Here is a 27,127-nt window from a genome sequence, read left to right as displayed (position 1 = left end):
CCCCGGACTCTCGGCCTGGCACCCCTGAGAGCCAGGCACCTGGGTGCCCCACACCCATAGCGCCTATGGGTAAGACGGCCCTGTCTGTAAATAGGACATGAAGATCGATCACTCATGCCAGGTGGGAATTCCTTGCAGGCGACCATAGTGCCTGGTGGGGGCCCAGTTCCACCACCTTCTAGGTCTGCCTCTGGCCAGCTCTCGGGGATTCTTTAGTTGTGATTCCTGGATTGTAGGGGGTTGGACTAGATGACTTTTGGGGATCCCATCCAACTCTACAGTTCTGTGATTCTAGATTTCACCAGCCGTTCTCCTGCCCGCATCCTTGAGCTGCAACAACTGAAACTGATCCCACACCCTGTAACTGGACAGTCCCCTCAGGATCTCCCACAAACCTGAACCACCTGTAGCGTCAGTTCAACAGAGGCCCAAGTGATTCCCCCCATAAAGCCATTTCCGCCTCCAAGCGCTGCAGTTCCATTATGTGGGAGACCTCTGGAATGAGGGGGTACTGCAGTTAAGGGTATTGGAAGAGAGACGGAAACGGACTCAGCATCCATGGTCCCTTTGGACCAAAGAAATATAACATTAAAACACAGAATACTCTGTCAATACTGGAAGAAGAATACGAATTTCGACTTCCGGTTAGGTGCCGAGTCAATGGCGGACGGGAGTCTGAAGGCTCCGTCCTCCGCTAGGCGATAGGGATCTCCGTGCCTGCGCCACGGGTCCCTTAAAGCCACGGGAAGAGCGTCCCGTGGACCGACGGCTTCGTGGGTCCCAGACGTGCTGTCTCCGCTCCTGATTGACCCTCGTAAGGGGGAAAGTCAGGCGAGCGGAGCCCCAGCACGGGACTGAAGAAGCGACTGCCTGCGGAGGATCAAAGCAGCGATCCCGCCAGACCTGAGCACCCGGCACTTCCTACACAGAAACTTCCAAAGAAACTCTGTAAGTTAAAGAATTGGATTATTTTACAAGTTTAAAGAGCACTGCTTGCAGAGGAAATTGCAAAAGGAAGCCTGTTCCCTTTGAACTGTTTGCGCGAGCTTGGTAGCGCTAAAAGATCAAAGCCGCGACTAACGGGAAAGTTTTGCGAACTCTGCCAAACTTTTTAAAAGTGGATTAAAAGTTGCTTAAAGGATGTTTAAAGATTTAAAAACAGTTGATATGGCAAAAGAAGATGCCCCTCACCCTCTGGATTAGGATTCCGGGTCAGTAGCGGGCTGTGATACATTGTTGCCATTTTTTCTTTGTTGGTGTCTCAGTGACTGTTTACCAGTGGAGACATTTTGACTTTTTTGTAACCAGATACAAGTTACTCTATGGACTTTGGTGGTAACACTTCAAGTTAGAAACTGTTACTGACTTGGGCTACATGAAAATAAACCCTTCTTGGCTTTAAGGAATTTATATCTTGGAAAATTTAAACTCTTTGCCTAAAAGTTGGATCTTTGGGACTGGTGTGGGCTCCTGGCTCAGCAGTCTCTTTGTTCTCAGAACTGAGCCGCTGGCCACCTGGTGTTTACTTTTGGGACTGTTGGCCTTCTGCTGTGAATGTCTGAGATTGTTACCACAGCAACTGGAGTGACCTTGAGATTACAATTGCAGAGCTCACAGGAGATGGACACTAGATCAAAAACAACTGGTTCTAGCTCTGCACAAAAAAGAGGCTCTGTTTCCCTAACTCTACAGGAGCAAATGGAGAAATTGGTTGTTAGCGTGGCAGAAATTGCAGCAGGACTGAAAAGCGTCACTGAAGGGTTGAAGCAAACACAAGATCAAGTTTCATCAGGAAATACAGCAGTGAACTCAGCAATTGAAAAGTTACAAGCTGATATTAAAGCGGATATTAAAAATTCTACGCAGACTCTGGAAAAATCAATTGGGCAAATTGAGGAGAATGTAAGGAAGAACAGAGAAGAAATTAATAGAATTGGGCAGGAGGTGACCACCTTGAAAAAGGACTCTGAGGAAATTAAAGTGGTCAAAGAAAAAATAAAAAAGGTGGAGGAAAAATTGGACAATTTAGATTTGGAGCAGATAGAGAATATTGGAACACGACAGAGAACTGTTGAAGAGTCTCTCGCATTTCTGCAACTACATCAGAGAGAGGGCAACATCCGCCTAAGGGGTCTTCCAGAATTGGAAGGGGAAGATCTAAAAGCTTATATTGTGAAGTTATTTTCAGGATTTTGGGAGATAGAAGAAATTAACGTCTCAGCGCGCATAGTGAAGGCCTTCAGATTTGGTCCAAGAGGTTCCAGAGGAAAGAAAAGCAATAAAACAGTCAGTGACTGTTTGATTGTGCTACACGATCGACACGACAGGGACTACTTTCTGGACTTGCATTACAGAAACAACCTGGTGGTAGAGCAGAACAAAGTAATTTTTTATAAGGATATCCCCAGATTTTTCCTTGACAAAAGAGTTCCTTACAACGACTTGGCGACTGAGCTTAGAAAAAGGAAAATCCCCTTCAGTTGGGAATTTCCAGAAGGCCTGGCATTTACGTTTGAAGGAAAAAAGATAAGAATAAGGTCCTTGGCGGAGAAGCAAAAGTTTTTGGACAAGCATCTGGAACAATTCAAAGGTACACCACTCGATCCAGCACAACTCTACAAGTTCCTAGCGGAATTTCCATCACTGCCGGGACTACCAAGCTTACCAGGCCCAAGCCAGGATCCAGAGAAGGACAAGAAAGGAGAAGCAACTGGAGGAGAAGAATAAAGAAAGGGAAATGGCGCTCAAGCTAATGACATGGAATGTCCGGGGATTGAATCAGAGACCAAAGAGACGCAGAGTGTTTTATAGCATAGAAAAGAAGAATTTGGATATAATATGTTTACAGGAAACCCACATAGCCCGACGTCATAGAAGATTATTACAGAACAAAAAATTAGGCCAAGAGTTTATATCATCGGACAAGGTCAAGAAGAGAGGAGTAGTGATATATGCAAAGGAGAAATATAGCCCAAGACAGCTCTTTAAAGATGAAGAAGGGAGATACATCGCAATTGAAATCAATATACAAGGCGAAAAACTTTTGATTCTGGGACTTTATGCACCAAATGATGGAAAGTCAATTTTTTATAAGAAAATACATGATCTGCTGTTGGACTACTTGGATTACAAATTAATTTGCCTTGGAGACTTTAATGGTGCAGTTTCCACACTAATGGACAGATCCCAAAGAACCAAACTAACGAATGATGGGAAACTCCCAAAGACTTTTTTCGAAATGGTTGATAATTTGAACTTGGTGGATTCTTGGAGATTAAAAAACCCTACAGATACAGAGGCAACTTATTTCAGTGAACCTCAGAAGTCATGGTCGAGGATAGATTATATTTGGATTTCGAATGAATTGGCTCCAAAAATACAAAAGGCAGAAATCGGCCCTAAAACTCTTTCAGACCATAATCCGGTACAGTTAAATTTAAAAATGATTTCCAAGGATTCCTTCAGATGGAGAATGGATGACGCTTTGATGAGAGACACCAAGCTAGTAGAAAGAGCGGAGAAAAAGATAAAAGAATATTTTCAGATAAATTGGAGTTCCGAAGTGGAGAAAAGAATTGCATGGGATGCAAGTAAAGCTGTAATGAGAGGATTTCTCATTAGTGAAAAAGCAAAAAAGAAGAGACAACAAAACGCAGAAATGGAGAGATTGTTGAAATCAATCAAAGAAAAGGAAAAAGAATTAAGAGGACATCCCAGATGTGTTAAAATTCAAAAAGAAATCAAATACTTGCAATCCCAATATGCCAATATAATGAATCAGGACATTGAATGGAAAGTGAAAATGATGAAACAAAGAACATTCGAATCGGCTAATAAGTGTGGAAAACTACTAGCTTGGCAATTGAAGAAAAGACAAAAGGCAAATGTCATCAGCACTTTGGTAGTAAATGGAAAAAATGTGGAGAAACCGGAGGAAATCAGATGGTGTTTTCAAAGATTCTATAAGCAACTGTATAAGGAGGAGAAGATAGATGAAGTAGAAATAGACCGATTTCTGGAAAAGAATGGATTGCAAAAAGTCCCAGAGGAAAAATTAGTCACTCTCAACCACCCAATATCGACACAGGAGATAGAAGATGCAATAAACAACATGCAACTAGGGAAGGCTCCAGGACCGGACGGATTAACAGCAAAATATTATAAGACACTGAAAGACTGGCTATCGCAGCCGCTAAGAGAAACTTGCAATAAAATACTAGAAGGAGATAGGGCACCAGAGACGTGGAAGGAAGCCTTTATCACACTGATTCCAAAACCAGATACTGATAAGACTCAAATGAAAAATTATCGTCCAATATCCCTTTTGAACGTGGATTATAAAATCTTTGCAAATGTATTGGCTACAAGGTTGAAAAGAGTGTTGAAAGATTACATACACAGAGATCAAGCAGGTTTCTTGCCAGGAAGACAAATTAGTAACAATACGAGAATTATTGTGGACATTTTAGAAAAACTGGAGAGAAACATAAATACAGATGCGGCACTACTGTTTGTTGATGCAGAGAAAGCATTTGATAAAGTTTCTTGGACATTTATGAAAAAGAATCTGGAAAGGATGGGAGTTGGTGAAAAATTTCTGAATGGCATTAAGGCCATTTATACAGAACAAAGAGCTAAAGTAATAGTAAACAGTGTGATATCGGAGGAGTTTGAAGTTGAAAAGGGAACAAGACAAGGGTGCCCTATCTCCCCTTTACTTTTTATTACGGTCCTGGAAGTCCTTCTAAATATGATACGAAAGGATAATCAGATAAAAGGAATTCGTGTGGGAGAGAAGGAATACAAACTACGCGCCTTTGCAGACGATCTGATGTTATCCCTGCAGGAACCGGAAAGCAGTGTCCCCAGAGCCTTGGAATTAATTGAACAATTTGGACTTGTAGCTGGTTTCAAATTAAATAAGCAGAAAACCAAAGTTTTAGGAAAAAATTTGAGTGCAGAACAAATTCAAAGAATACAGGAAGGCACGGGCCTCAATTTTGTCAAAACAGTAAAATATCTAGGTATCAATCTCACAACCAAGAATCTGAACCTGTACAAGGACAATTACGAAAAACTGTGGATGGAAATAAAGAAAGACATGGAGATATGGACAAGATTGAAATTGTCGTTAATGGGAAGAATTGCCGTGATAAAAATGAATGTCCTACCAAGGATGCTGTTTTTATTCCAAGCCATACCAATTTTGGACAAACTGGACTGTTTTAAGAAATGGCAAAAGGACTTATCAAGGTTTATATGGCAGGGCAAAAAGCCAAGAATTAAGTTTAAGATTCTAACAGACTCTAAAGAGAGAGGAGGCTTTGCCCTGCCGGACTTAAGACTTTATTTTGAAGCAGCGGCCTTTTGCTGGCTAAAGGATTGGTTTAAACTAGAGAATGTTGATGTATTGGACTTGGAAGGATATGATAACATGTTCGGTTGGCATGCATACCTTTGGTACGACAAGGTTAAGATCCACAGAACTTTTAAGTCTCATATAGTTAGAAAATCCTTGTACCAGGTCTGGACTAGATATAAAGACTTGTTAGAGAGAAAGACCCCTAGATGGATCTCTCCAGTGGAGGCCAAAGCCTATAAGAGACCGAACATGTCTGCAAACTGGTTAAGATATATGGACATATTGCAGCAGGAAGGGGACTCTTTTAAACTTAAAAGTTACGATCAAGTGAAAAGCCAGGTACCCGACTGGCTGCACTATCATCAGGTATATGAAACATTTAAAATGGACAAAAAAGTTGGTTTTCAAGTAGAAAAATCAAAACTGGAAACAGAACTGATAGAATCGAACTTTAAGAACCTTTCCAAAATGTATAATCTTTTGCTAGAGTGGCATACGAAAGATGAACTGGTTAAATCGTCAATGATAAATTGGGCGAAAGATATAGGACATAATATTATGATGGATGACTGGGAGGGATTGTGGCAAAAAGGTATTAAATTCACTGCTTGTCATAGTTTAAGAGAAAATATAATGAAAATGGTTTACAGATGGTATTTGACACCAGTTAAGATGGCCAGGATGAATACCAAAATGTCAGATGTATGTTGGAAATGTAAACATGCGAAAGGTACCTTTTTTCATATGTGGTGGTTGTGCCCAGCGGTAAATGCTTTCTGGGATAAGATTTATAATGAACTCAAGAAGGTAATGAAAGTTACCTTTTGTAAGAAACCAGAGGCATTCCTTCTGAGCATAACTAATGAAGAGATACCCAGTCAGGATAGAGTGTTTTTTATGTATGCCACAACAGCAGCTAGAATTTTATTGGCAAGAACATGGAAAGGCGAAGAGATACCAACGGTGGAAGAATGGCAGATGAAGATGATGGAATACATGGAACTCGCAGAACTGACCGCCAGAGTCCGGGACCAGAGGGAGGAGAAGGTGTCACGGGATTGGAAGAAATTCAAAGACTATCTAGTTAAATCAGTAAAATTGAATATTTGAGCAGAATTAAATAGAATAGCAGCTTTAGCAGGTATATGTTAGATAAAAGTGTTAGTAAGATATTTTTGTGTGAAAGATTTAATTGTTAGAAAATGTGTTAAGATTTGGTGTTTAAGTTAAGATATGGTTAAGTAAAGCAAAGCGCATTAAAAATTGAGTAAATGTGAATAGAATAAGATATAAAAGCTACCCAGAAGATATATATGATTCTGAAGACAGTGGAGGGAATGGGGGAAGTCCCCCAAAACAGAGAAGATAGTAATAAGAAAAGTAAGAGGATAAGTGTTAGTTTAAAGGTTTGTATATGTTTCTTTTATTGTAATTGTTTGATTGTGTTTTTGTGTTGTGTTTATGTATTGCATTTTTGTATTGTTATTGTTGTTGTTTATGCTATGTTTTTCTTTTGTCTGAATAGAAAATAATAAAATCTTATAAAAGAAGAATACGACTTTCCTCTGACTAGTAAGAAACAGAGGAAAGTGGGGTTGGCAGCGCTCAGAGTAATCAGCCTCTGTTCACAGACATGAGAGCCAGATTTGTGCACAGCCTCAGTCAGCTACAGTTTAGGGTCTCAGGTTAGGACAATTCTTTAAGCTAGATTTTACACCATTGGTGAAAAAGTTAATAGAAGTATTGCAAGATATATGCTTTAGATTGTCATATTTTTGTACAGGTGCATATCCAAACAATATACTGTATTATTTATGTTTCCCTTGGGCTTAGTGTTACAGAATCATAGAATTGCAGAGTCTGAAGGGACCCAAGGCGTCATCTAGTCTAGCCCCCTGCAAGGATTAACGCATGCCTTAGAATAACACACACCTGTTTTATGGTAACACAGGGCAGGGCTGCTCTTAAACTCAGCAGAGCATGGCCTAATCTGGCCTTGATATACATGGATGGACCTGGAGCTAGATTATTTTTTTAAACGACTTGGTTCACTTCTCTGACCGGCAATCGCCATATATTTCGCATTCCAAGATGTGAAGGAATTATATTAGAATTACCTTTCTTCCCATCAACAAAGGGTAGGTTCCATTTATTAAATTGTAAGTCATCTCACCCTGAAAAGAACATGCCCCATTTCTTCAAAATGCTTTATTTTTCAAGGTTTTGCAGCTGATAAATGTACAGAAATATAATTAGGTGACTAGTCAATAAGGCAGCGAAAGGAAGGCCATTCTTAGCCAAGGTTGGGGGTCCTCTAAACACTGAGCTAGGAGGGTGACACTCTGCACTCAGGCGCACTGACCCATAAGAACCAGAGCCTGCTGGATCAGGCCAATGGCCCACCCGGTTCAGCCTCTCCTCTTCTCACAGTGCTCACCAAGATGCCTGCAGTAAACCCGCAAGCAGGATCCTCTCACTGGGATCCAGAAGCATCGCTGCCTCTGCCTATGCAGAGCCAACCTGGTTAGAAGCCATCCCATGTCCTCTCCTCCTCCATGAATTCGTCCAATCTTCTTTTAAAGGCACCCGGGCTGGCAGCCATCGCCGCCTCCTGGGGCAGTGAGTTCCAGAGATTAACTATGCGCTGCATTAAGAACTGCTCCCCCCCCCCCCGTCTTTTACTTCTGAGTGAATATGCATAGGATTGTGCTGCCAGCAAGTTTCATCACATGACAACTTTGCATCTGAATTAACCATGCTCCTAGCCCTCTGCTTGCCAAATGCCTTTTATTTTTGGGATCCTTTTGCCCCCGTCCAAGTCGCAGGGAACACAATGAGCATCTCTCGCACAGAGTGGAAAATGCACCTCGCTTATGAAATTTTGATGCAGAAGATCTCCTCTGCTCGCCACGCATGAGCACGCACAAACCCACCCGCACCAGTCTAAAAATGCAACATCCAGAGCCCCGGGGGTGGGGTGGGGGGGAGGCCCAAGTGTACATAACAAGCCAGCCAGCAGGATCCTTGTCTGCATGATGCTTTGCGCAGAGCTCTGAGCCCTGTCATGTTCACTCCCCCCCCGCGCGCCTGCTTGAAACATGCAAGCACCCTGGGCCCCCCAGGGGGATCGGATGAGCACAATATATAGCCAGAGCGGCACAGAGAAACCCAGCCAGAGAGAGAGAGAGAGTCGAGGAACCAGCCACCCAGATGTTAATGGGCAAAAATCTGAAAAGCAGATTGCGGAGCCAACAGCAACCAGTTCCAACCTCCCCCTCCCCTGGTCGCTCGTGGCAGATGCAGGGAGGGGGGGCTCCTGGGATCCTCTCCCCACAACCCCAGTCATTGGTGACAGCCTGGTGAAGAAGCAAGTGGCAGGGGGAGGGAGACTCCCCTAGGGGCCAATCCAGGGGGATGCTGTCACCCCAGGGGCTCTGCCATCCCCAGGCTTCTCTTCTCTGCACAACCAGAAACGCTGGAACTTAGGCAATAACTTGCACTGGGGCAGCAGTGGGGGGGGCAGCCAATGGCAGGGGACTCCCAAGGGAGCAGAGGACCAGCCCCTGACTGTCTCCCGAGGGATGTGGGGAGGGGCACTGAGGGAGTGGGCGGGCGGGCAGGGCTGGGGAACGAAGAGCCCATCCAGACCAGCATCCTGTCCTCACCGTGGCCAACCAGATGCCCATTGTGGGAGGATCCAAGCCCAAGAGCCCCTTTCCCCTCCTGGGGTTTCCAGCAACTGGGATCCGGAGCATTGCTCCCTCCAGCTGTGGAGGCAGAGCAGAGCCATCATAGCCACCCATAGCCCTCTCCTCCTCCTCCATGAGTAATAAGAATTATCATTATTACTACTACTACTATTACTACCCCACCATTCTGGCTGGGTTGCCCTAGCCATTCTGGGCACCTTCAAACACGCATAATAATAATAATAATAGTAATAATAATAATAATAATCCAAACCTTAATAGTAACAACCTGATCCAATACAGAAAGTCAGAATAACTTTAAAACAAGCAACTTATATGAAATAAAGCAATATTCAATAATCCATTAGTTTCCATTAGCAATCCTTTTGCAAAGCCATCCAAGTTGGTGGCCATCCTGTGGGAGGGAGTTCCACAGTTTAACTCTGTGCTGTGTGAAAAAGGACAGCACTTTATCTGCCTCGAATCTTCCAGCGCTCCGCTTCTTTGGACGTCCACAAGGTCTAACGTTTCTCTGTCCACTTTCTCCATGCCATGTATGATTTTATAAGCTTCTAAGATCATTGTCCTCCGGTGCTGCTGACCCTTCCAGGGCAGAGAACCTTTCTCTAATTCCCCTTAAGGCCAGCCCCCCCCCCCAGGACCAAGGCATCCCTCCTGCGTCTGTGTGCTCAGGGAGCAGAAGGGAGGCTGGCCAAAGGGAGCCCACACTGAGCTTGCAGTCAGGGCAGCTGGGCTTGGCAGCACCTGGCAGAGCCAAATTCACTGTTTGCTCACTCGTAGGAGGCCACGGAGCAGGGCCTGTGCAGGACGACGTCTCCAAGGAGGCGGGAGGCAGACGAAAGCCCAGTCGCGGCTGAACCAGCCAGGCCCAGGAGAGAGAAGGAAGGGTCTGAGATGGACGCGCATGGCAGCAGCATTGAGGAATGAGGCTGGCAGTGCCCCACAGCATCTGCCAGGGATGCCAGAGCCACCCCTCAACCAACAGAGAGCCTGGGCAGAGAGGAGTGGCAGCCAGGGCACAGCCTGCAACATACAGAGAAAGGGCAGGCAGAGGAGACCGGCCTGGAAGTTGGAAGGGATAACTTTTGGGCAGGAGCCTCCAAAGGCAGCCTCAGAGCTGAGATGACACAATATGTGCACAAGCACAGCTCTATTCTGCCCTGGTCAGACCCCAGCTGCAGTCCTGTGTCCAGTTCTGGGCACCCCATTTTAAGAAGGACATTGACAAGTTTTAGAACGTTCAGTTTGGTCAACGGAAGCAGGCACAATCTCCAGACCCTCCCAGTGTCCCTATGTTCCAGCGACAGTCCTGGTTTCTGATTTGATCCCAGAATGTCCTGCTTTTCCTTAGGACCTTCCTATTTTCATCGGAGAAATGTTGGAGGGTATGCAATCTCTGGTCCTGTTAACTTGCCAGCTCCTCTTCTGGTAACGGAGTGCACAGCTTGCTTAACTGCTCCTTAGAATCACAGAACAGAATCATAGAATTGTGGAGTTGGAAGGGACCCCCAAGGGTCCTCTAGTCCAGGGGCCAGCAACCTTTTTCAGCCGTGGGCCGGTCCACTGTCCCTCAGACCATGTGGTGTGCCGGACTATTTCTTTTGGGGGGGGAATGAACAAATTCCTATGCCCCACAAATAGCCCAGAGAGACATTTTAAATAAAAGGACACATTCTACTCATGTAAAAACACGCTGATTCCCGGACTGTCCGTGGGCCGGATTGAGAAGGCGATTGGGCCGCATCTGGCCCCCAGGCCTTAGGTTGCCTACCCCTGCTCAACTGTTCTTCACAAGGCTTGGTTTCCTTCTTCTGCTTCATCATCTTGGTCTCCCTCTTCTGCTCACGCTAACTGCATTTTTAAAAAACCAAATCAACTGTTTTGGTGCACATGAATCGGTTTAAAACCAAAAACACGCACATATTGCAAACCTCCAGCGAAGCTGCAATTTGAGGCTTCTGAAGGAAGCTCCTCTTAACTTACATTTTTGAAAGGATTGCTGGAATGGGATGCAGGCCAGGGAGGAGGGTGACCCTCATTTGTGGCGTGTGTGTGTGTGTGTGTGGCCCTGCCCTGACATCTCGTCAGCCTGCGTGGTGGCGATGGCCCCTTTAAGACACCTAAACCCCTGAACGTTTGGCTTATTCACCCGCACTGATTAATCAGGGGCACATTTAATCTGCAATTAGAGCATTAGTTGGCCAATCACACTGATAAACTGATTAAAGCGCTCAGCCTCGTAAATGGATTTGCCTTCCTCTGCGGGCAGCTGTGCTGTGGGGTGGGCAGGGGGGGTCCCTTCCCTTCCCTTCTCTGGACCACCCACCCCATGAACTTGCTGCCTTTTTCCTGCTGAAAGGAACGGGGGTGCCTGCCTGGGGGGGGGGGTCAGATAAGAGACCCTTCCCCAGCGAGGAAGAATGCTTGGGGAGGCAGGACGCAGGGGCTGCGTGGCGGGGGGAAGCCTTTGCGGACCCCCACCCAGCCCGTCCCTCGCGTCTCCACACGGCCACGCAGGCCACAGCCATCCCCATCACTAGGTCGGTTTCCATGGCAACCCAGAACAGGAGCCTGGGCTCCCAAGGCTCTTATGTAACAATAAAGCTGGCCAGGCCCCTGGGACACACCGCTGCTGCTGCCTCCCTCCTAGTGGCGAGGGGCAGGAAGTGTGGGCTGGGGACCCCTTCACCCTCCCCCCTCCCACGCCCGGGTGCTCAAAGGCCAGAGGGAGGAGGAGCAGCTCCTTCTCCCCCCCCCCCCAGGCAAATCTCTTGGCTCAATCTGAATCACAGCACTGCAATTGGCTGTGTGCATCACTGCTTTGCCTCAGCTGCTCACAGTCGGTCTGCGGTGCCTACAGTCCTGGGAAGCAAAGGGCAGGCGGCCGCTGACCTCCCTTAAGCCAGCGGGGGCAAGGACACCCAGAGACAGGCAGACAAGCCCCCACCCCTCGCGTCAAGGCAGCACAGAAGCTAAAGCCGGACTGTCTGCGCTGGACAGGCTGGACCTCGATCCTAAAAGCAGGGAGGATTTCAATTGCTCTCTGCACATGCTCAGAGTTGCTTGGCACTGAAAACAGGTGACTCCAGGCACAAACGAAGCTCTGGATAGGAACTGTGAGATCTGGGGTTTGCAACGGGCTTCGTGGTGTTTAAAGCATTTTGCATTCGTTATTTCAAGAGCAACATTAAAAGATTCATTTTTAAAAATTGAAATCAATAAGTATGCCACCCTATACCCGTAGATCTCAGGGCAGGGCACAACATAAAATTACAATAAAAACACAAAAAAACACAATAAAAATAGGAACAGAAACAAACCCATGACCCCCCCTCCCACAACACATTTAAAAGGGCCTCAGATGTCAATCAGCTAAAGGTCTGGTTGAAGAGGAATGTTTTCCCCTGGAGCCTAAAGATAAATCTATCACAATAAATCTATCACATAAGTCTGTCAATGGCTCTGCTCTGCCTCCACAGTCAGAGGCACCAACACTTCTGAATGCCACTTGCCTGTGCTTGGGCTCTGCTTGCGGGTTTCCACTGTGAGAACAGGATGCTGGGGCATAATATCATGTTGGATGATTGGGAAAGGTTGTGGAAGAAAGGTATAAAATTTACTGCATGTACTACTTTGAAAGAAAATATGATGAAAATGATTACAGGTGGTATTTAACCCCGGTTAAACTTGCTAAAATATATCATACATCAGATAATAAGTGTTGGAAATGTAAAGAGAAAGAAGGAACCTTTTTCCATATGTGGTGGACATGCCCCAAAATAAAGGACTTCTGGGAAAGGATTTATAATGAAATGAAAAAGGTGTTAAAAGACACCTTCTTAAAGAAACCAGAAGCCTTCCTTTTGGGAATTATAGGGGATGAAATCCCCCAAAAGGACAGTATTTTCTTTTTTGTATGCCACGACAGCAGCTAGACTACTAACTGCAAAGAACTGGAAGAACCAGGAAGTAGCAAGGGTGGAAGACTGGCAACTGAAAATGATAGACTTTATGGAACTTGCCGAGATGACAGCGAGACTGCGTGACCAGAGGGAGGAAACAGTGCAGGAAGATTGGAATAAATTTAAAGTTTATCTGAAGAAATATTGTAATGTTTGATATTGCTGAAATTTTAGAGAAGTATTTAGAGGTTCCTAGCAGAATATAGAGTAAAAATGATATTAATTAGTATATAAAGGAAAACATGTGATAAATTAATGGATGTGGAAACTGCTTAAGGAGGATTGACAATGAAAACCAGAAAGGGGAGATTGGGGGAAGCCCACCCAACGATGTTTATGGAAAAAGTGGAAGTGAAGTAAGAATCGTGTGTGTTTTGTTTGTCTTTTTTGTTTGTATATTTGGAAAAACGAATAAAAACATACATATATATATATATATATATATATATATATATATATATATATATATATATATATTCGTTTTATTCGTTATGGTGCTGGAGGAGACTCTTGAGAGTTCCATGGACTGCAAGAAGATCAAACCTATCCATTCTCAAAGAAATCGGCCCTGAGTGCTCACTAGAAGGACAGATCCTGAAGTTGAGGCTCCAGTACTTTGGCCACCTCATGAGAAGAGAAGAATCCCTAGAAAAGACCCTGATGTTGGGAAAGATGGAGGGCACAAGGAGAAGGGGACGACAGAGGATGAGATGGTTGGACAGTGTTCTCGAAGCTACTAACATGAGTTTGGCCAAACTGCGAGAGGCAGTGAAGGATCGGCATGCCTGGCGTGCTCTGGTCCATGGGGTCATGAAGAGTCGGACACGACTGAACGACTGAACAACAACAACAACAAAAAATTTATATATATATATATATTTATATATATATATATATATATAAAAGAGAACAGGATGCTGAATAAGAGGAGACTGGGAGGAGATAGGAGGGCCATCTTCACATCACGTGGAAGATGGAGCAAGCCTGTTTTGTGCTGCTCCGGAGGGTAGGACCCGAAGAAATAGATTGAAGTTGTGAAAAAGAAGATTGTGACCAAAGACTAGCAAGAACTTTCTGACTGAAAGAGCCGTTTGACAGTGGAGCAAACTCCCGTGGAAGGTCATGGACTCTCCTTCCTTGGGTGATTTTAAGCAGAAGTTGGCTGGCCATCTGTCCATGATGCTTTAGCTGAGATTCCTGCATTGCAGGGGGCTGGACTAGATTCTGTGACTATATTGGCCACTGGGACAATTCAGCAGCACTCTTGTGTTAGGAAATGTTTATAGCAATAGCCTATCACCCCAAAGGCAGCAGCAGAGGAAGCCTCACACCCCGAAATCACAGGCTGCGGCAGTTCTAGGGTCAGGGGAGCTCTTCAGGTGTCCCTCCTCCTTACTCCAACACCACTAACCTCTCCTGTTTTGCCAGTTTAGCTGTAATTTGTCAAATTTCTTTAAAGGGCACTAATCTGGGACAAACTAGTGACGAGTGCCTTTTTGAGATAATTTTGATGGAGGCCAGATGGCCTTGGATGTTCCCTGGATGAGGACGTGTCTGCTGGGTTATTTATTCGTGTGGTGCTATAGCCCAACTCAGAGAAAAAGAATAGCATTGTTCAGTTAAAAGCTTGGACTGTCACCACCTTCTGGCAACTCAGCTCTGAAACTCAAAGCCCAGCCATGGAAGCTGCATTCGTCCCTGCCCATTTGGGGAGGAGGGGAAGGTGTCCATGTGGTCACGACAAGATCAACTAGATGACCCTTGGTGTCCCTGCCACTTCTACAGTTCTCTAAGAGCACATCCATCCAACCAGCATGCCATGCCAATGTTCCCCCAACCCAGGCAAAGCCACATGCCAGCTCAGCCTCTAGCTCACGGTTAATCTGTGGAACTCCCTCCCACAGGAGGCAATGGTAGCCACCAACTTGGGTGGCTTTAGAAGAGTATTGTACAAATGCATGGAGGACGAGAGGGCTGTCTGTGGCGCCTTGTTGGCTCTGCGGTGCTTCTGAATGCCAGCTGCTGGAAAACACAGGAGGGGGGAGTTGCTCTCGCGCTCAGGTCCTGCTGAGAACAGGATGCTGGGCTGGATGGACCATTGACTGATCCAACAGGTTCCTTAGACGTTCTTACATTCTTAGTCAAATAAGTGGGGGCAGCCCATCCAGTGGGGCTCAGACACCTGCAGGACCCTTACTGGCTCCAGAGCCATAAAACCAGCAGCCCTTGTGCCCTGAGGAACGCCCCCCCCCCCAACACACACACCAAGCCCTGGAAATGCAGGCGAGTTCACCTGAATGGAAGTTAAGTAGCCCTACTGGGAAGACTTCAACGTAGTGCTAAGCCTCGTGCTGTTCTGTCTCCCCAGACCCAATATGGGGGAGCACACGGTGGAGAGGAGAACGCCCCAGTGCGTCCTTAGCGGATGCCAGCCCCCCCAGCCCATCCCAGTTCTACAAGAATAATCAAAAGGTGCTTGAATTCTGTTGACCCACAGCTGAAAACGGTCACACAAGAGACCCCCCCCCCCAGGGAACATCTACTCCAGTCTGCCCCCAACCCGGCATCCTGCAGATGCATTGCAGGGGGCTGGACTAGGTGACCCTTGTGACTCCGTCCAACTCTACGGTTCTACGATTCGGGATTCTGTGAAATGTGAAAAATCAAATCCCCCCCAAACTGCTTGCCCTAGAGTAGGATTTCTTCTAGGCAAGGTGCTCCTAGGATCCCTTTCCTTTAAAAATTCCACGCAGGGAGAATGCTGGACAAATTGCTGCAGGCATCTTGTTCTGGCAGTGAGCTGGCCTGCTCTTTCCAGCATCGACCCTAAATCTACCTGCCTGAGGTTGAAGCTGCTGCTTCCTATCCTGTCCTCAGTGGGGAGGAGGAAACCTGCTTTGGAGGACACCAGTCAAGCACGAGGGGAAAGTGGTTGATGCCACCCCCCTGGCGGAGGCAGAAGACTGGGGGGGGGGGGGGTGCAGGACGCCTGAGGCCCCACCTCCACTAGGCACTTAAAGCAGCAGCATCATAAAAAGGCCATGGCTTCCCTCAAGGAATCCTGGGAGTTGGAGTTTGCCAAGGGTGCTGAGAGCTGTGAGGTGGCCCCATCTCCCTCTGCCCGCCTCACAGAGCTACGATTCCCAGAGGGGCTTACTGACCAGTCCCTCTTCACAGAGACGGGCTGTTTAAAAGTGGCATGCGGCGACATCAGTCCTGCAATCCTCAATGAAACCCACAGCTCAACTGTGGTGTCTGGGACTTGGTCTCCCCTCCTCTTGCCACCGCTGCTGAAGGCTGCCTGCTCCCCCTCCGTGGGAAAAGGAAACCAAGCTCTATCTCTGCTCAAGCCCATCTCTGCTTTGGGCCCCATTCTGCTTCTCAGAAGCGTCCAGCTCCTCCTTCTCCAGGCCGGCTAGTGAGGGAGATGCACCACTCACACTGCCCCCACGGCCTCCTGGAAAGTGCGCCCAAGGCCTCGCCTTGGCAGCCAGGAAGGGTCTAGGCACGCAAGCTTCAGAAGCTGAGATCATTCTAAAAAATCTTACGCATAACAGGGAAATGGGCAGGCATCTTAAGAGGATTGCTGGCTGTTGCCGTGCCAGGCCTTGCACTCTTCCCTTGTCCCGGTTGGGCCCTGTTTCTGGCTCCCTTTGGCTCTGCATTCCTGGTGACTCTTATTTCACCATCCTGTGGAGTGTGGGTTATGCAGCTCCTTCAACTGGGGGCCGGGTGCAGGGTGGGGGGTGCTCAAGGAGACAGTAACACCTTTCCCACTTTGGCAGTCACAAGGAGTGAGTAGCTTGGTGCCCTTTCGAAACAGAGGGTGGGATTCTCGAGGCTGCATGCAAGGCAAGCTGCTAAATTCAGTGCAAGGGAGCACATTCCTTCCCCCTGTTCCTGAGCACCTACTGTTTTACACACACACACACACACACACACACACACACACACACACCCTGTTCCCAAACTGTCTTTCTGAAGGCCCTCCCCCACACTTGTCATCTCTGCTCTGGGAGAGACAGGCAGCACTGCAACTCTGCCTGAAATGGATCCAGAGCCCAGAAAAGAGCAAGCTGCACTAGGAGCACAGGAACATCAGAACAGCCTTTGGGCTCCTCTAGTGCAGCATCCTGCTCTCATGGTAGCCAAGCAGGTGACCCAAGCACGAGAGCAGCTCTCCCCTCCTGCAGTTTCCAGCAGTGGCGTTCAGAAGCTGCTTCCAAGTGTGGAGGCAGAGCACAGCCACTGTGGCTGGGAGCCATCGACAGGCCTCTCCTCCTCCTTGGATTTGTCTCTTCTGGTTCCTTGGATGAATCACACACTGCCTGGAGGGGCTTGGAGACCAGGTTCCATGGAGTAGGTCTCCCTGGGGTTGCTTGGGCAGCTGAATGGATCCTGCTCACCACCTCTGCCCCCAAGTGCGTGCCCACACATGCCCTGGCGCCTTCACATTCCCCCTGCCAATCAGTTTGCCCCCCCCATGGCCATGGGTGCCTGGAGGGGCCCTGCTTTCTCCCCAGGTGGGGGCTTCCAGCACACTGGGCCTCCCCCAGCCCTTGTCCACACATAAACGCCGCATAACTGTGGAGCAGGGCTATGGAGGAGGAGACAAGCCGGGCATCCTCTCCACAGAGCATTGATCTTCCCATAAAGGGAGTTTGGGGCATGAAGGGGACGCAGATTGGGATGTGGGGCCTCTGGGTCAGGCTCCGAGAGCCCCCAATGCATTTCCGGGCCGTAAGGAGTTAAGCGCCATTCGCAGTGGGGTCCCGAGTGATGGATGGCTTCTGGCTCCGTCCGGAGAGCATTTTGCCGCAGAGGGGCTGACGCTTTCTCCAACATCCCGGCACCGCACACTGCTTGTGATCCGCAGGGATGGCGGCAGCGGAGGGGGGGGAGCCCATTGGAGGGGAGCAGAAAGGCCCCTTATCTGTGAGGACTGGGCCAGGGGGCAGAGGCAGGAGCCTAGCAGTGGGGCACGGGGTAGGGGGTGGCACGCAGGATTGGGCTTCAGCATGCTTAGGGGCCCTCGGGTCCTTCTCCTGGGTAGCCAGACACTTTATCTCCCAGCCTGGGGTGAGACCTTCCAGTCAAGTGGTCTAGAGGGCAAGGGGGGGCAGGGGAGAAAATGAGCAGCTGCAGCAGCTTCCTGAAAACACAAACCTTTCTCCCAAATGCTGGGGTTGTGGGGCGTGTGGATTTGGGCAGCCTGGGACCCTGTAAAGATGCATGTGGGGATCCCACATTCTGCCATGGGGGGGTCAGAGGTGGCTCAGAGCAAGGGCTGTGTGTGATGGGGAAAGAAGGGGTCCAGGTGGAGGGGCCCCCATGGGGCAGGAGTGTGTTTCCATAGGGGAAAGCGTTACACCCAGGTGACTGTGGAGAGGCCACAGCAGAGCCAGCCCTCCTCCTCCTCCTCCTCCTCAGCAAGCAAGCAAGCAAGCGCGCCGTCTCTTTGATTCATGCTCAGTGCTGCCTGCCTCCCTCCCACCCTCCCCAGGGATCACTCAACATGAACCGGCCTTTTAATTTTCTGCGGTGGCTGGCAAGGCTGGCGGCTGGATCGCTGGCAGGGAAACAACAGCCCCAGTGCGAAGATCAGATAATCCTCTGGCCAACGCAGGGAGGGAGGGAGACAGGAAGTTGCACAGGGAGGCAGCAACAAGAGGCTTCTGCTCCCTCCCCCCCCCCCAATGGTCTGGTCTCCCAAATCTTTTTGGCAGGGGTGGGTTAAATGAAGCATACAAGGCCCGGCTGCACCATTAGGCACAGTGAGGCAGCAGCCTCAGGTGTCCTCGGATAAGAGGCAGGCAGCAGCAGCAATTGGGGTGCAGAACCCCCTGGCCCCCATTCAGCCCGCCTGCTGACTTCATTCCTGGGCAGGGAGGCCATCGTCTCCCTGGCCTCAGGTGGCAAAACGCCTTGGAGGGGCAAGTGAGAGGGAGGGGTGGGAGGTGCTGGTGCTCCCAGATTGGCCAACGGGAGACTTTCCACGTATAAAACAAGATTAGAAAAGATGGCAGAGGAGTGGAGGGCGATCAATGGACACTAGCCAGGATGGCTGTGCTCTGCCTCCACAGTTGGAGGCAGGAAATGCTTCTGAACACCCATTGCTGGCAACCGCAGGAGGAGAGAGCTGCTTGCGGGTTCCCATGGGCACCTGCTCGGCCCCTTCGAGAACAGGAGGCTGGACTGGAGGGGCCCCGTTTGGCCTGACCCCATCAGGTTCTTCTGATGTCCTTATGTTGTTGTTGTTGTTGTTGTTGTTGTTGTTGTTGTTGTTGTTGTTGTTGTTGTTGTTGTTGTTGTTTAACATAATTTCTTGAATTTGTTAGTCCCTTTATTTTGCCCAGAGCAACCAAAAAAGACTTCAAACCAGCACATGCAAAAGCCCAGCAGGTCACAACTGGGGTGATTGAGTAGCAGCACCTAAAGTTAAGGTGAACCCCGCTTTTAAAAGTCACGTTGCCCCTGTTCATTGGACTATCATCCGGGGGGGCAGGGGGGCCCTTTCACGGTGTTGGGTTTCAATACCAATGAAATGCCCAGCATGCCCTGGCCACCCTCCCCAACTCCTGGCCAGCCTGGTTCAGCCTTGCCCAAATACAAGCCGGTCTAGATGGTGGAGGGTTATTGGCCTATGCCCCAGCAAGGAGGCTGGAACACGTGGCCCTTTGAGTGGCCAGGGCAGAGTGGTCCCATGGGGCGAAGCCTGGAAGCATCCTGCTGGTGTCACCCATTAGATTTCATGCTAGCAGATGGGGAAAAGGCCCACAAAAGCCCCAGCCCCCCTCCTCTCCTGGTCAGCCAGAGGACTTTCACTTCCTCCACACTGGCCACCCCCTTGTCTTCCTTCTGTGACTTGGAAGAGAAGCAAAAGGGAGGCTTCTGGAGAGAGAGGCTGCAGGAGGAACCATCCACACTCTTTGCTTCCTGCCAGCAGCCAGCAAAGTCCCCAGCAGGCTCCTCATTCCACCCCCATGCCCCCCCCCCAGCTCCCTGCCAGGCCCCATGAAGCCTCCCTCCTCCCCACCTGCACAAGGAGTGGGACACCCTGCATTTCATTCCATATCTCATTCCCTCGTGCACTTTGCAAAATGCTGCTGCTCAGAACCATGCATCAATATTAGAACTGGAAGGGATTCCCGGGGGTCATCTAGTCAAACCCCCTGCAATGCAGGAATCACAGCTGGAGAATCCCTGGTGAATGACCACCCACCTTAAAACCTCCAATGAAGGAGAGTCCACCATCTTCCTGGGTCGTCTGTTCCACGGTTGGAAGGTTCTTAACATCAGAAACATTATTCCTAGTGTTTAGGCCCTAGGAAAAGGCTTTGCCTCCCACTTCCAAGAGCTAGCCAGGCTGGGCTTGGAATTGTGGACCAAACTGCCTTTCTGCCAGTTGAGGGTAGTCAGTTTCTGGCCTCCCATTGGGGGCACAGTCCACCTCCTGGGAAGCGTAGCAAGGCACCCAGTTGAGCCTTGCCTGCTGGTGAGTGATGGGCCCAAGCGGCAGGTCCCTGGCAGTGTTGGCCCTGAGCCCAGAACTCCCCATGAGACCATGTGGCGGATACTGGGGGGACTGGTGCTGGGGGCTCCTGCTGGATGGACTGGGCTCTTAACTGCAACTGAACCTGCATGCCCCCCCCCCGGAACAGGAGGCTCAGCACAAAAAGGTAGCTACTGAGGAAGATGGGGGGGGGGGATGAACTACTTTGCAAAGTGCGTAGGGGGGCTGCCTGGCTGTGGCTTTCTGGTGGCCCTTTTAATTCATTTGTTCATTCTGAAAATCTGCTCACTGCATCCTTTCAGAACCCCCAAGGAGATGCACAATGTTGGAGGGATGTGAAGAGCGGAGCTCTGGCTCCGACTGCAAGCTCCACATCAGTCATCTGTCGCCCACGAGTGTTTTAGCTGAGTGCTGCCTCAGTACCACCACCCCCAAAAGCCCACAGCCTCTTCTGCCCACGGAGGCATTTCTCCTTTGTCCATTCACCCCACCAGCCAGCCAAAGGCTCATAGGAAGTTCTCTGCTCCCTCCTAAAGCAGGCCTGTGTCCCCAGGGCCCCTGTCCTCTACAAGGGGTGCCTCTTGACCACGTGAAGAACAGAATGAGAGGCTCAAGGCCCCCTTTGCAGATAAGCACTCTCACCAAGCCACACCTCCACCTGAAGCTCAGCAAGCTGTTTGGCGCAACACCCTCTCCCCCAGTGGCCCCAGGCCCACTTCCCACTGATCCCTCCCTGCAGGAGTGGGAGAGGTGGTGTCATGGGCTAAAGGCTCACAGGAGTTTCCCCACCAGCTCCCCCCCCCCAATTCTCAAGAAGGAGGCGCCCCTCAATAGCAGCAGCCTATATAGTGATTGCATTTCAAGGGTGTCCAGTGTGGTTCTCTCACTTTCTCTTTGCTGTGATCCTGACAAGAGCCTCATAAGGTTGATTATTACTGCTGTCTCCATAGTTTAGACTCATCCGTTATTTCTCTTCCCTTTCCCACTGTAGGTACAGCGCAAAGTGCTGAGGATGCTGCTGCCACCTGCATATCTGGGGCCCCCTTGCTACCATGACCCCTACATTCCTTTGTAAGGATGTGGTGGTGGGGAGGGGCAGACCTTTGCAGGACCCAAGAGATGTGCCCCAAGCTCCACTGCAAAGCTGCGAAGGATGCTGGGGGCACAGTTCGTGAAGTGCACACTGCTTCAGCAGCACTCCTACAAACACACAAGCACACACCCTGTAAGCTGGCTCTGGGTATCCGTTATCTTTGCTAGGCCTTTTGCTGCTGGATTCAGAGTTCAAATCATGCAGGGATCCCCACTGGCCTGCACTGCAAACAGCAACTGTGGGCACAACTTCTCTGGTTCCCCTCCTCCACCTTGCACAAGGGAACTGTCATGCACAGGGCTTCCAACTTGCCAACAGCTGACAGCCACCAGGCGCCTTCTGGGAAAGTCATTACGCTTTGCCATTTAGACTGTGCTGGGTCAAGTGCTAGAACACAGCGCTGGGATCAGCCCCGGGTGTCACTATGGAAAGGGTCCTGCAGCGAGCCCTTCGTTGGCGCACAGCGGCTGGAGGCCGGCCCATATGTGGGGCAGGCCCCTTGCGCAGCCTCCTCCAAAGCAAGCACCCACTTGGTCAAGAGTGGCGACGCCGGCCTGGCTCTGAAATGTGGCCAAAACAGGGTCTCTCAGGGTGGCTGTGCCAGCCTCTCAAAGCTGCCCTTGAAATGGGAGGTCTGCACACCAGCAACAGCATCAAGCCACAGCCAGTCTAAATGAACAGTGACAGGCAAGGAGGCGTCTGCATTTTAACCTTCCCCCTCCCTGACACACAGACATGCCACGCAGCAGCAGCTGCCAGGCTCCTGCAGCAGTCTCTGCCCCCTAACCCCTGCTGCAGCCAGCCCTACACTGCAGCCAGCACCTTCCACTCCTTGAGGGATGGGGGGCAGGTTGCAGAACAGAGTGGGAGGGGGGGCAGAGGGAGGCAGTGCTCAGAACCTGATTGCAAGAAGGAAAGTGGGACAGAGGAATGGAGGCTCTCCCACCCCCCACCCCCCACCCCGCCAGTCAGCTGGTATTGGCTTTGGCTTATGCCATCCTGGCACACTCCCATGCAGATACCTGCAGACCATAACTCCGCACTGTGCCCAGGCTCTGCCAATGGGCAGGAAGCTGCGTCTTCATCTCACTCTCAACCTCACCAGCTTCCTGGTTTGCAAGCAACAAAAAAAAAAAAAACAGCCCCAAACACCCCATCTAATAACTTGGGGCACCCTGGGATCGGTGTGAGGCCACTAACAGTGCCAGAGCCAGAGGGTGGGCACAGGGGGTCGTGGGAGGAGGGGTGCGCAGCAGGGGGGCATGGTCCAAACGCTCTGCTTCGAAAGTGGTGCGTCTGTGCTGGCGCTGCATTGAGCCTGCAGTACCGGAGCCGTCACCAAAGCAGCAGGCAGGGAATAAACAGCCCCCACCCGCGAACAACGCAGCCCCAGCATCCTCGGGGTCTACAGCGGCGCAGGCTCCAGGCAGGCAAAACCAAGCCCCCCCCCCCGCGGCTCAGGCCTGCGAAGTGGGGGCGCTGCTCCCCTCTCCCTCCTTCCCCCATAGTCGCGTCCCTTGCGCAAGAGCGAGTCCCCAGCAGCCCGCAGGGAAACTTCAGCACCACGGACAGAGGCGGGAGGTGGGTGAGGCGGCGGGACACTTTGCCGAGGGTCTCCTCCTGGTGCCCGGCCCCGGGTAGGAGCTCGCTCGCTGGGGCTCTGGCCAGGCCAGCCAAGCCAAGCCGAGGCTGTCCCGGGGTGCCCAGGCGTTGCATGTGGAAGCGGGAGCCTCGGGTGGGGGGTGGGAAAGATGCCTTCGGAGAGAGACAAGACTTGCCCCCCCCCACGGACCTCCGGCTGCCCCCCGCTGCCTGCTTCGCACCTCACCAAAATGTCTCCCGAGAGAGTTGCCATCTCCCCCCCCCCCCCAGCACACACGCACACTGTCGGAGGGTTGGCGGACCGCGGCGCTCGGCCAGGCTGGACGGCTCCCGCATTCCAGCACCCTGGACAGCGGCGGCGGCGGCGCATTCCTGCGCGCGGCTCCGGCTCCCGGGCCCGGCGAGCAAAAGAGCCGCCGTTACCTGGCGCAGGCAGCGCTCGAGAAGGGGCGCGCGACCCTGCCTGCCGGCCCTGCCCCGAAGCGGGACCCCGCCGAGGCGAAGCCCCCGAGGGCTGCCTCCAGGCTTGAAAAGTCCCCCCGGTGGCCCCTTACCTTGGCTGGCGCCCCCGTCGCCGTCCTCGCAGTCCGTCAGGTTGTTCAGCATGGCGCCCGCCGGGGCTGCCTCGTCCGAGCCTCGCTTGCCTCGGCTCCCCTCGCCTGCCTCGCGCGCCGCTGCAGTGCGGAGCAGAGCCTTCCCCTTCTCCGCCGCCGCCGCCGCTGCCGCTCAGCCCCCTTTCAGTTCATCGTGTATTCAAAAGGCATCTTCTCCGTCAGGCGGGCGAGCGGAGGGGGGGCGGTGGATGAGCTGAGGCGGGGGGGCGTCGAGGTGTAAGCGAGCTGGGAGAGGAGGGGCGAGGAGCGTCCGCCGAACTGCTCGCCACCTCCGAGGGCAGCGCAGATCTGAGTCGGCGGCGGAGGAATTAGGGCATCTCGGGGGCTGGCACTGCGGCTCCCCCCCGCGCAATCCGCCTGCGCGGATGCTGCCTCCTCCTCTGCTCCCCCACCCCCCACCCCCGCATCAGAAACCCAGCACCGGAGATAAGTTTTTGGGGGGGAAGGAAGGTACTGTTTACCCAACTGTACCCCCCCCCCTCAGCGAAGCGCACGTGTCCGCCTTTCCTAAGAGATGGGGCAGCGACAACCCCTGGTTCGCAAGACATTTGGCTCGTGGGAATGCAGGCAAGCAGTTTGAACCGCAGGTCACGGTGCAAAGCGAGAAGGGCCTAGAAGTGGAAGGGGCTTCAGGGGAGCCAGCCACCCACTCACACAGGCCTGGCTGGGGCACTCCCTCGTGCCCCAAATCATTCCTCAAGAGAATGAGAAGGTAGAATGCCTAACGTATAGTTCGCCCCAGACCAAGCTGATACTCCTAGCCACCCTCGCCTTGGTGGGAAGGAGATGGCCCCAGAACCAACCTCATGGTTGCCAGTCAAGAATGCCCCCCTTCCCATCACAAAGCCCTGGGTGGTGATGGGTCACACTGTAAGGAGCCCTGGAGAGGGTTCCTCATAAGCCGCTGGGAAGAAAAGCAGAGGGAGGAGGTGGCTTGTGGGACTCGCTGCCAGCTGTGCCACAGCCCACGACGCCCAGGTCACTCTGCTCTCTCCTGCCTGGACCTTGATGGGGACTGAGCCCCAAAGGCGGCACATCATTCATAAGAACACCAGAAAAGCCTGCTGGATCAGGCCAGGGGCCCCTGTAGCCCAGCATCCTGTTCTCACAGTGGCCCAGCAGATGCTGGTTGTAGGAAACACCCAAGCAGGATCATCCAAGGGACAGAACCCTCTCCCCTCCTTTGGTTCCCAGCATCTGGGGTCCAGGCGTATTGCTGTCTCCAGCTGTGGAGGGCAGGGCAGAGCCAGAGTAGCTAGGAGCCAGCCCTCCATTTCTCCATGAATTTGCCCACCTAGGTTTTGTGACTGCCACTGCCTCCTGCGGGAGCAAGATCCAACTATTGGGTATTTTTAACCATGCTCTTTAACTTGCTGGTGAATGATCTAGAGTTAGGCCTGGGCGGCGAGGGGGCCAAGTTTGCCAATGGCACTAAATTGTTCAGGATCACAACAACAAAAACGGGATTGGGAGGAGCTCCAAAAGGACCTCCTCAAACGGAGCGAATGGGCAGTGAAATGGCAAGTGCAATTCCATGCAAACCAGAGTAAAGTGAAGCACGTTGCCATTAAAAAAAAAAAACCTCCCCCAGGATCAGTGCCATGGCTGGGGGGGGGGGAGGTTTTTGCCCTGAGTAAAACCTCCAAAGGGGCACCATTGAGGCTCCCAGCCTGTGTGTGTACACAAATGTGTGTGCCAAACTGGGCCTTTTGACTCGGCCTGGTTTTGCCCCTGTCCAGGGTGCTGGACTAGTTCTGGGCCCCTGCCTTGATCCAGCAGGCTCTAACATTCTTAGGAGCCCAGGCAGCCTACAGGCCAGGTTTGCGAAAGTTGGGGGTCCGTATGTGTGTGAAAGAGAGAGGGTGGGGCTGAGGCAAGGAGCCACCTCCCAAGCCAGAGATGCTGTACACCATGGGCAGCTGGAGTTCATGTGGGTGAGTCCTGACAGCGGGAGGGAGGGAGGGGGGCGCCTGGATCCCAGCACGGATCATGGCAGACGCTGGCACTCATTACTCCTTGACGGCTGTAATTAATTGTTTGCTTCCTCCTGGGCCTTGGCCAGCTGCTCTGCATTCCCGCCCACTCCTCTCCCCCTCGCCCTGCGGCACGGCCAGGGCTCCCTATTCCCTAGCTCCAGTGGAATCTGCTGCATCCGTCCAGGGGGCAAGGCGGGCAGGTGCAGGCACTGAGGTCCGGGGACACCCCAGCCACAAGAGGCACCCACTTGGAGCTGCGGAGGGTGGCACCGCAGCACCACTGGTTCCTTATGCCCGGTGATTGTTCTCTCTGGGCGTCAAAAAGGGAAGGGGATTCACAATAGGTTAGGGGGCACATGCTGATGGGCTTGCACAGGCTGCCCTGACCATGGACAAGAGCTCAGGCTGCAAGCAGAGCCCTTCAGAAGCTGACAGTGCCAGCAAAAGTGCTGTGTGAAAGGTGGTTTCTGAGGAATAAAGGAAGTGTTAGAGATGTTCCTGGCCACCACTAGGAGCCTCAAGATTGCTGGTGGGTATGAAGGAGGGGACTCCTACCTCCCTCTCCATTCTGACCCACCTGGGCATCCAGGTGCAATTTACCTGTGGACCTGCAGGAGCCTGCAAAGCCACACAAATAGGGCCTTGGCAAGAGGGGGGTGGCGGAAGGTTGCTGCGAGCCCCCAAACACCCTTTTGCCAGCCCAGAGCCAAAGGCAGAAGAGGGCTCCCTCGCTGTCCCTAAGGAAAGAAGCTGCTAGCTAGCAGTATACTTATTTCTGGAGGTGGCCAGGGCACAGGCAGCGAAAGTGGAGGCGATGGGGAGGGGAGGGGGGGAGCACGTGAAAAGCTGCTAATCCTCTAATCCCAGGATTATGGCTCCATTTCAAGAGCCTCCTTCATGGCTGGCACAGAGTGGGCAGCTGTGGGCCTCCTCCGCCCCAGCGTGTGGGGCTCCCATGGAGGCTGCTCAGTTTCTCCTCACACCCCCTGGGTGCTGAGCCTGGGGCAGCAGGGGGCCTGGAGCAAATGGGAGCTGGGCTAGGATATCATAGGGGTGGGAGAGGACAGCCAGAAGCTGGGAGACCCAAGGAAGCAACGGGAATCCCTGGGGACTGGGTGCCATATTCATCTGTGTGCCTTGAAGTCACACATTGCAAATGGCCTCAGACCCCACCCCTAAAATATGAGGGTAATTCTAGTGGGCTGCCTTACAGACCAGTTGTATTACGAAGATAATATAGTTAAAGCACAATGAACATGGAAGCGCTAGAATTGTTTATGACTAGTGTTAACTAT

At 51.2% G+C, this 27,127-nt stretch overlaps 1 protein-coding gene across 3 annotated transcripts in view; it reads right to left on the bottom strand.

The window, feature by feature from the left end:
* Positions 1-27,127, bottom strand: part of SLC12A5 (solute carrier family 12 member 5) — an 89,488-nt gene that overhangs the window by 38,834 nt on the left and 23,527 nt on the right. The window contains exon 1 of one of the 3 annotated variants that reach the window (XM_033153932.1): positions 23,797-24,206. The exons of 1 other annotated variant lie outside the window; for it this stretch is intronic. In XM_033153932.1, coding sequence (XP_033009823.1) covers positions 23,797-23,848 — 52 coding nt within the window. In that variant the 5' untranslated portion in view covers positions 23,849-24,206. Of the gene's footprint in view, positions 1-23,796; positions 24,207-27,127 lie in introns of those variants that run through there. One more of the 3 variants, XM_033153931.1, reaches the window with a different exon arrangement.

Source organism: Lacerta agilis, chromosome 6, assembly GCF_009819535.1.
Source record: "Lacerta agilis isolate rLacAgi1 chromosome 6, rLacAgi1.pri, whole genome shotgun sequence".
Taxonomy (NCBI): domain Eukaryota; kingdom Metazoa; phylum Chordata; class Lepidosauria; order Squamata; family Lacertidae; genus Lacerta; species Lacerta agilis.
The sequence above is the reverse complement of the archived record's forward strand: the minus strand, read 5'-3'. Positions and strand labels throughout refer to the sequence as shown.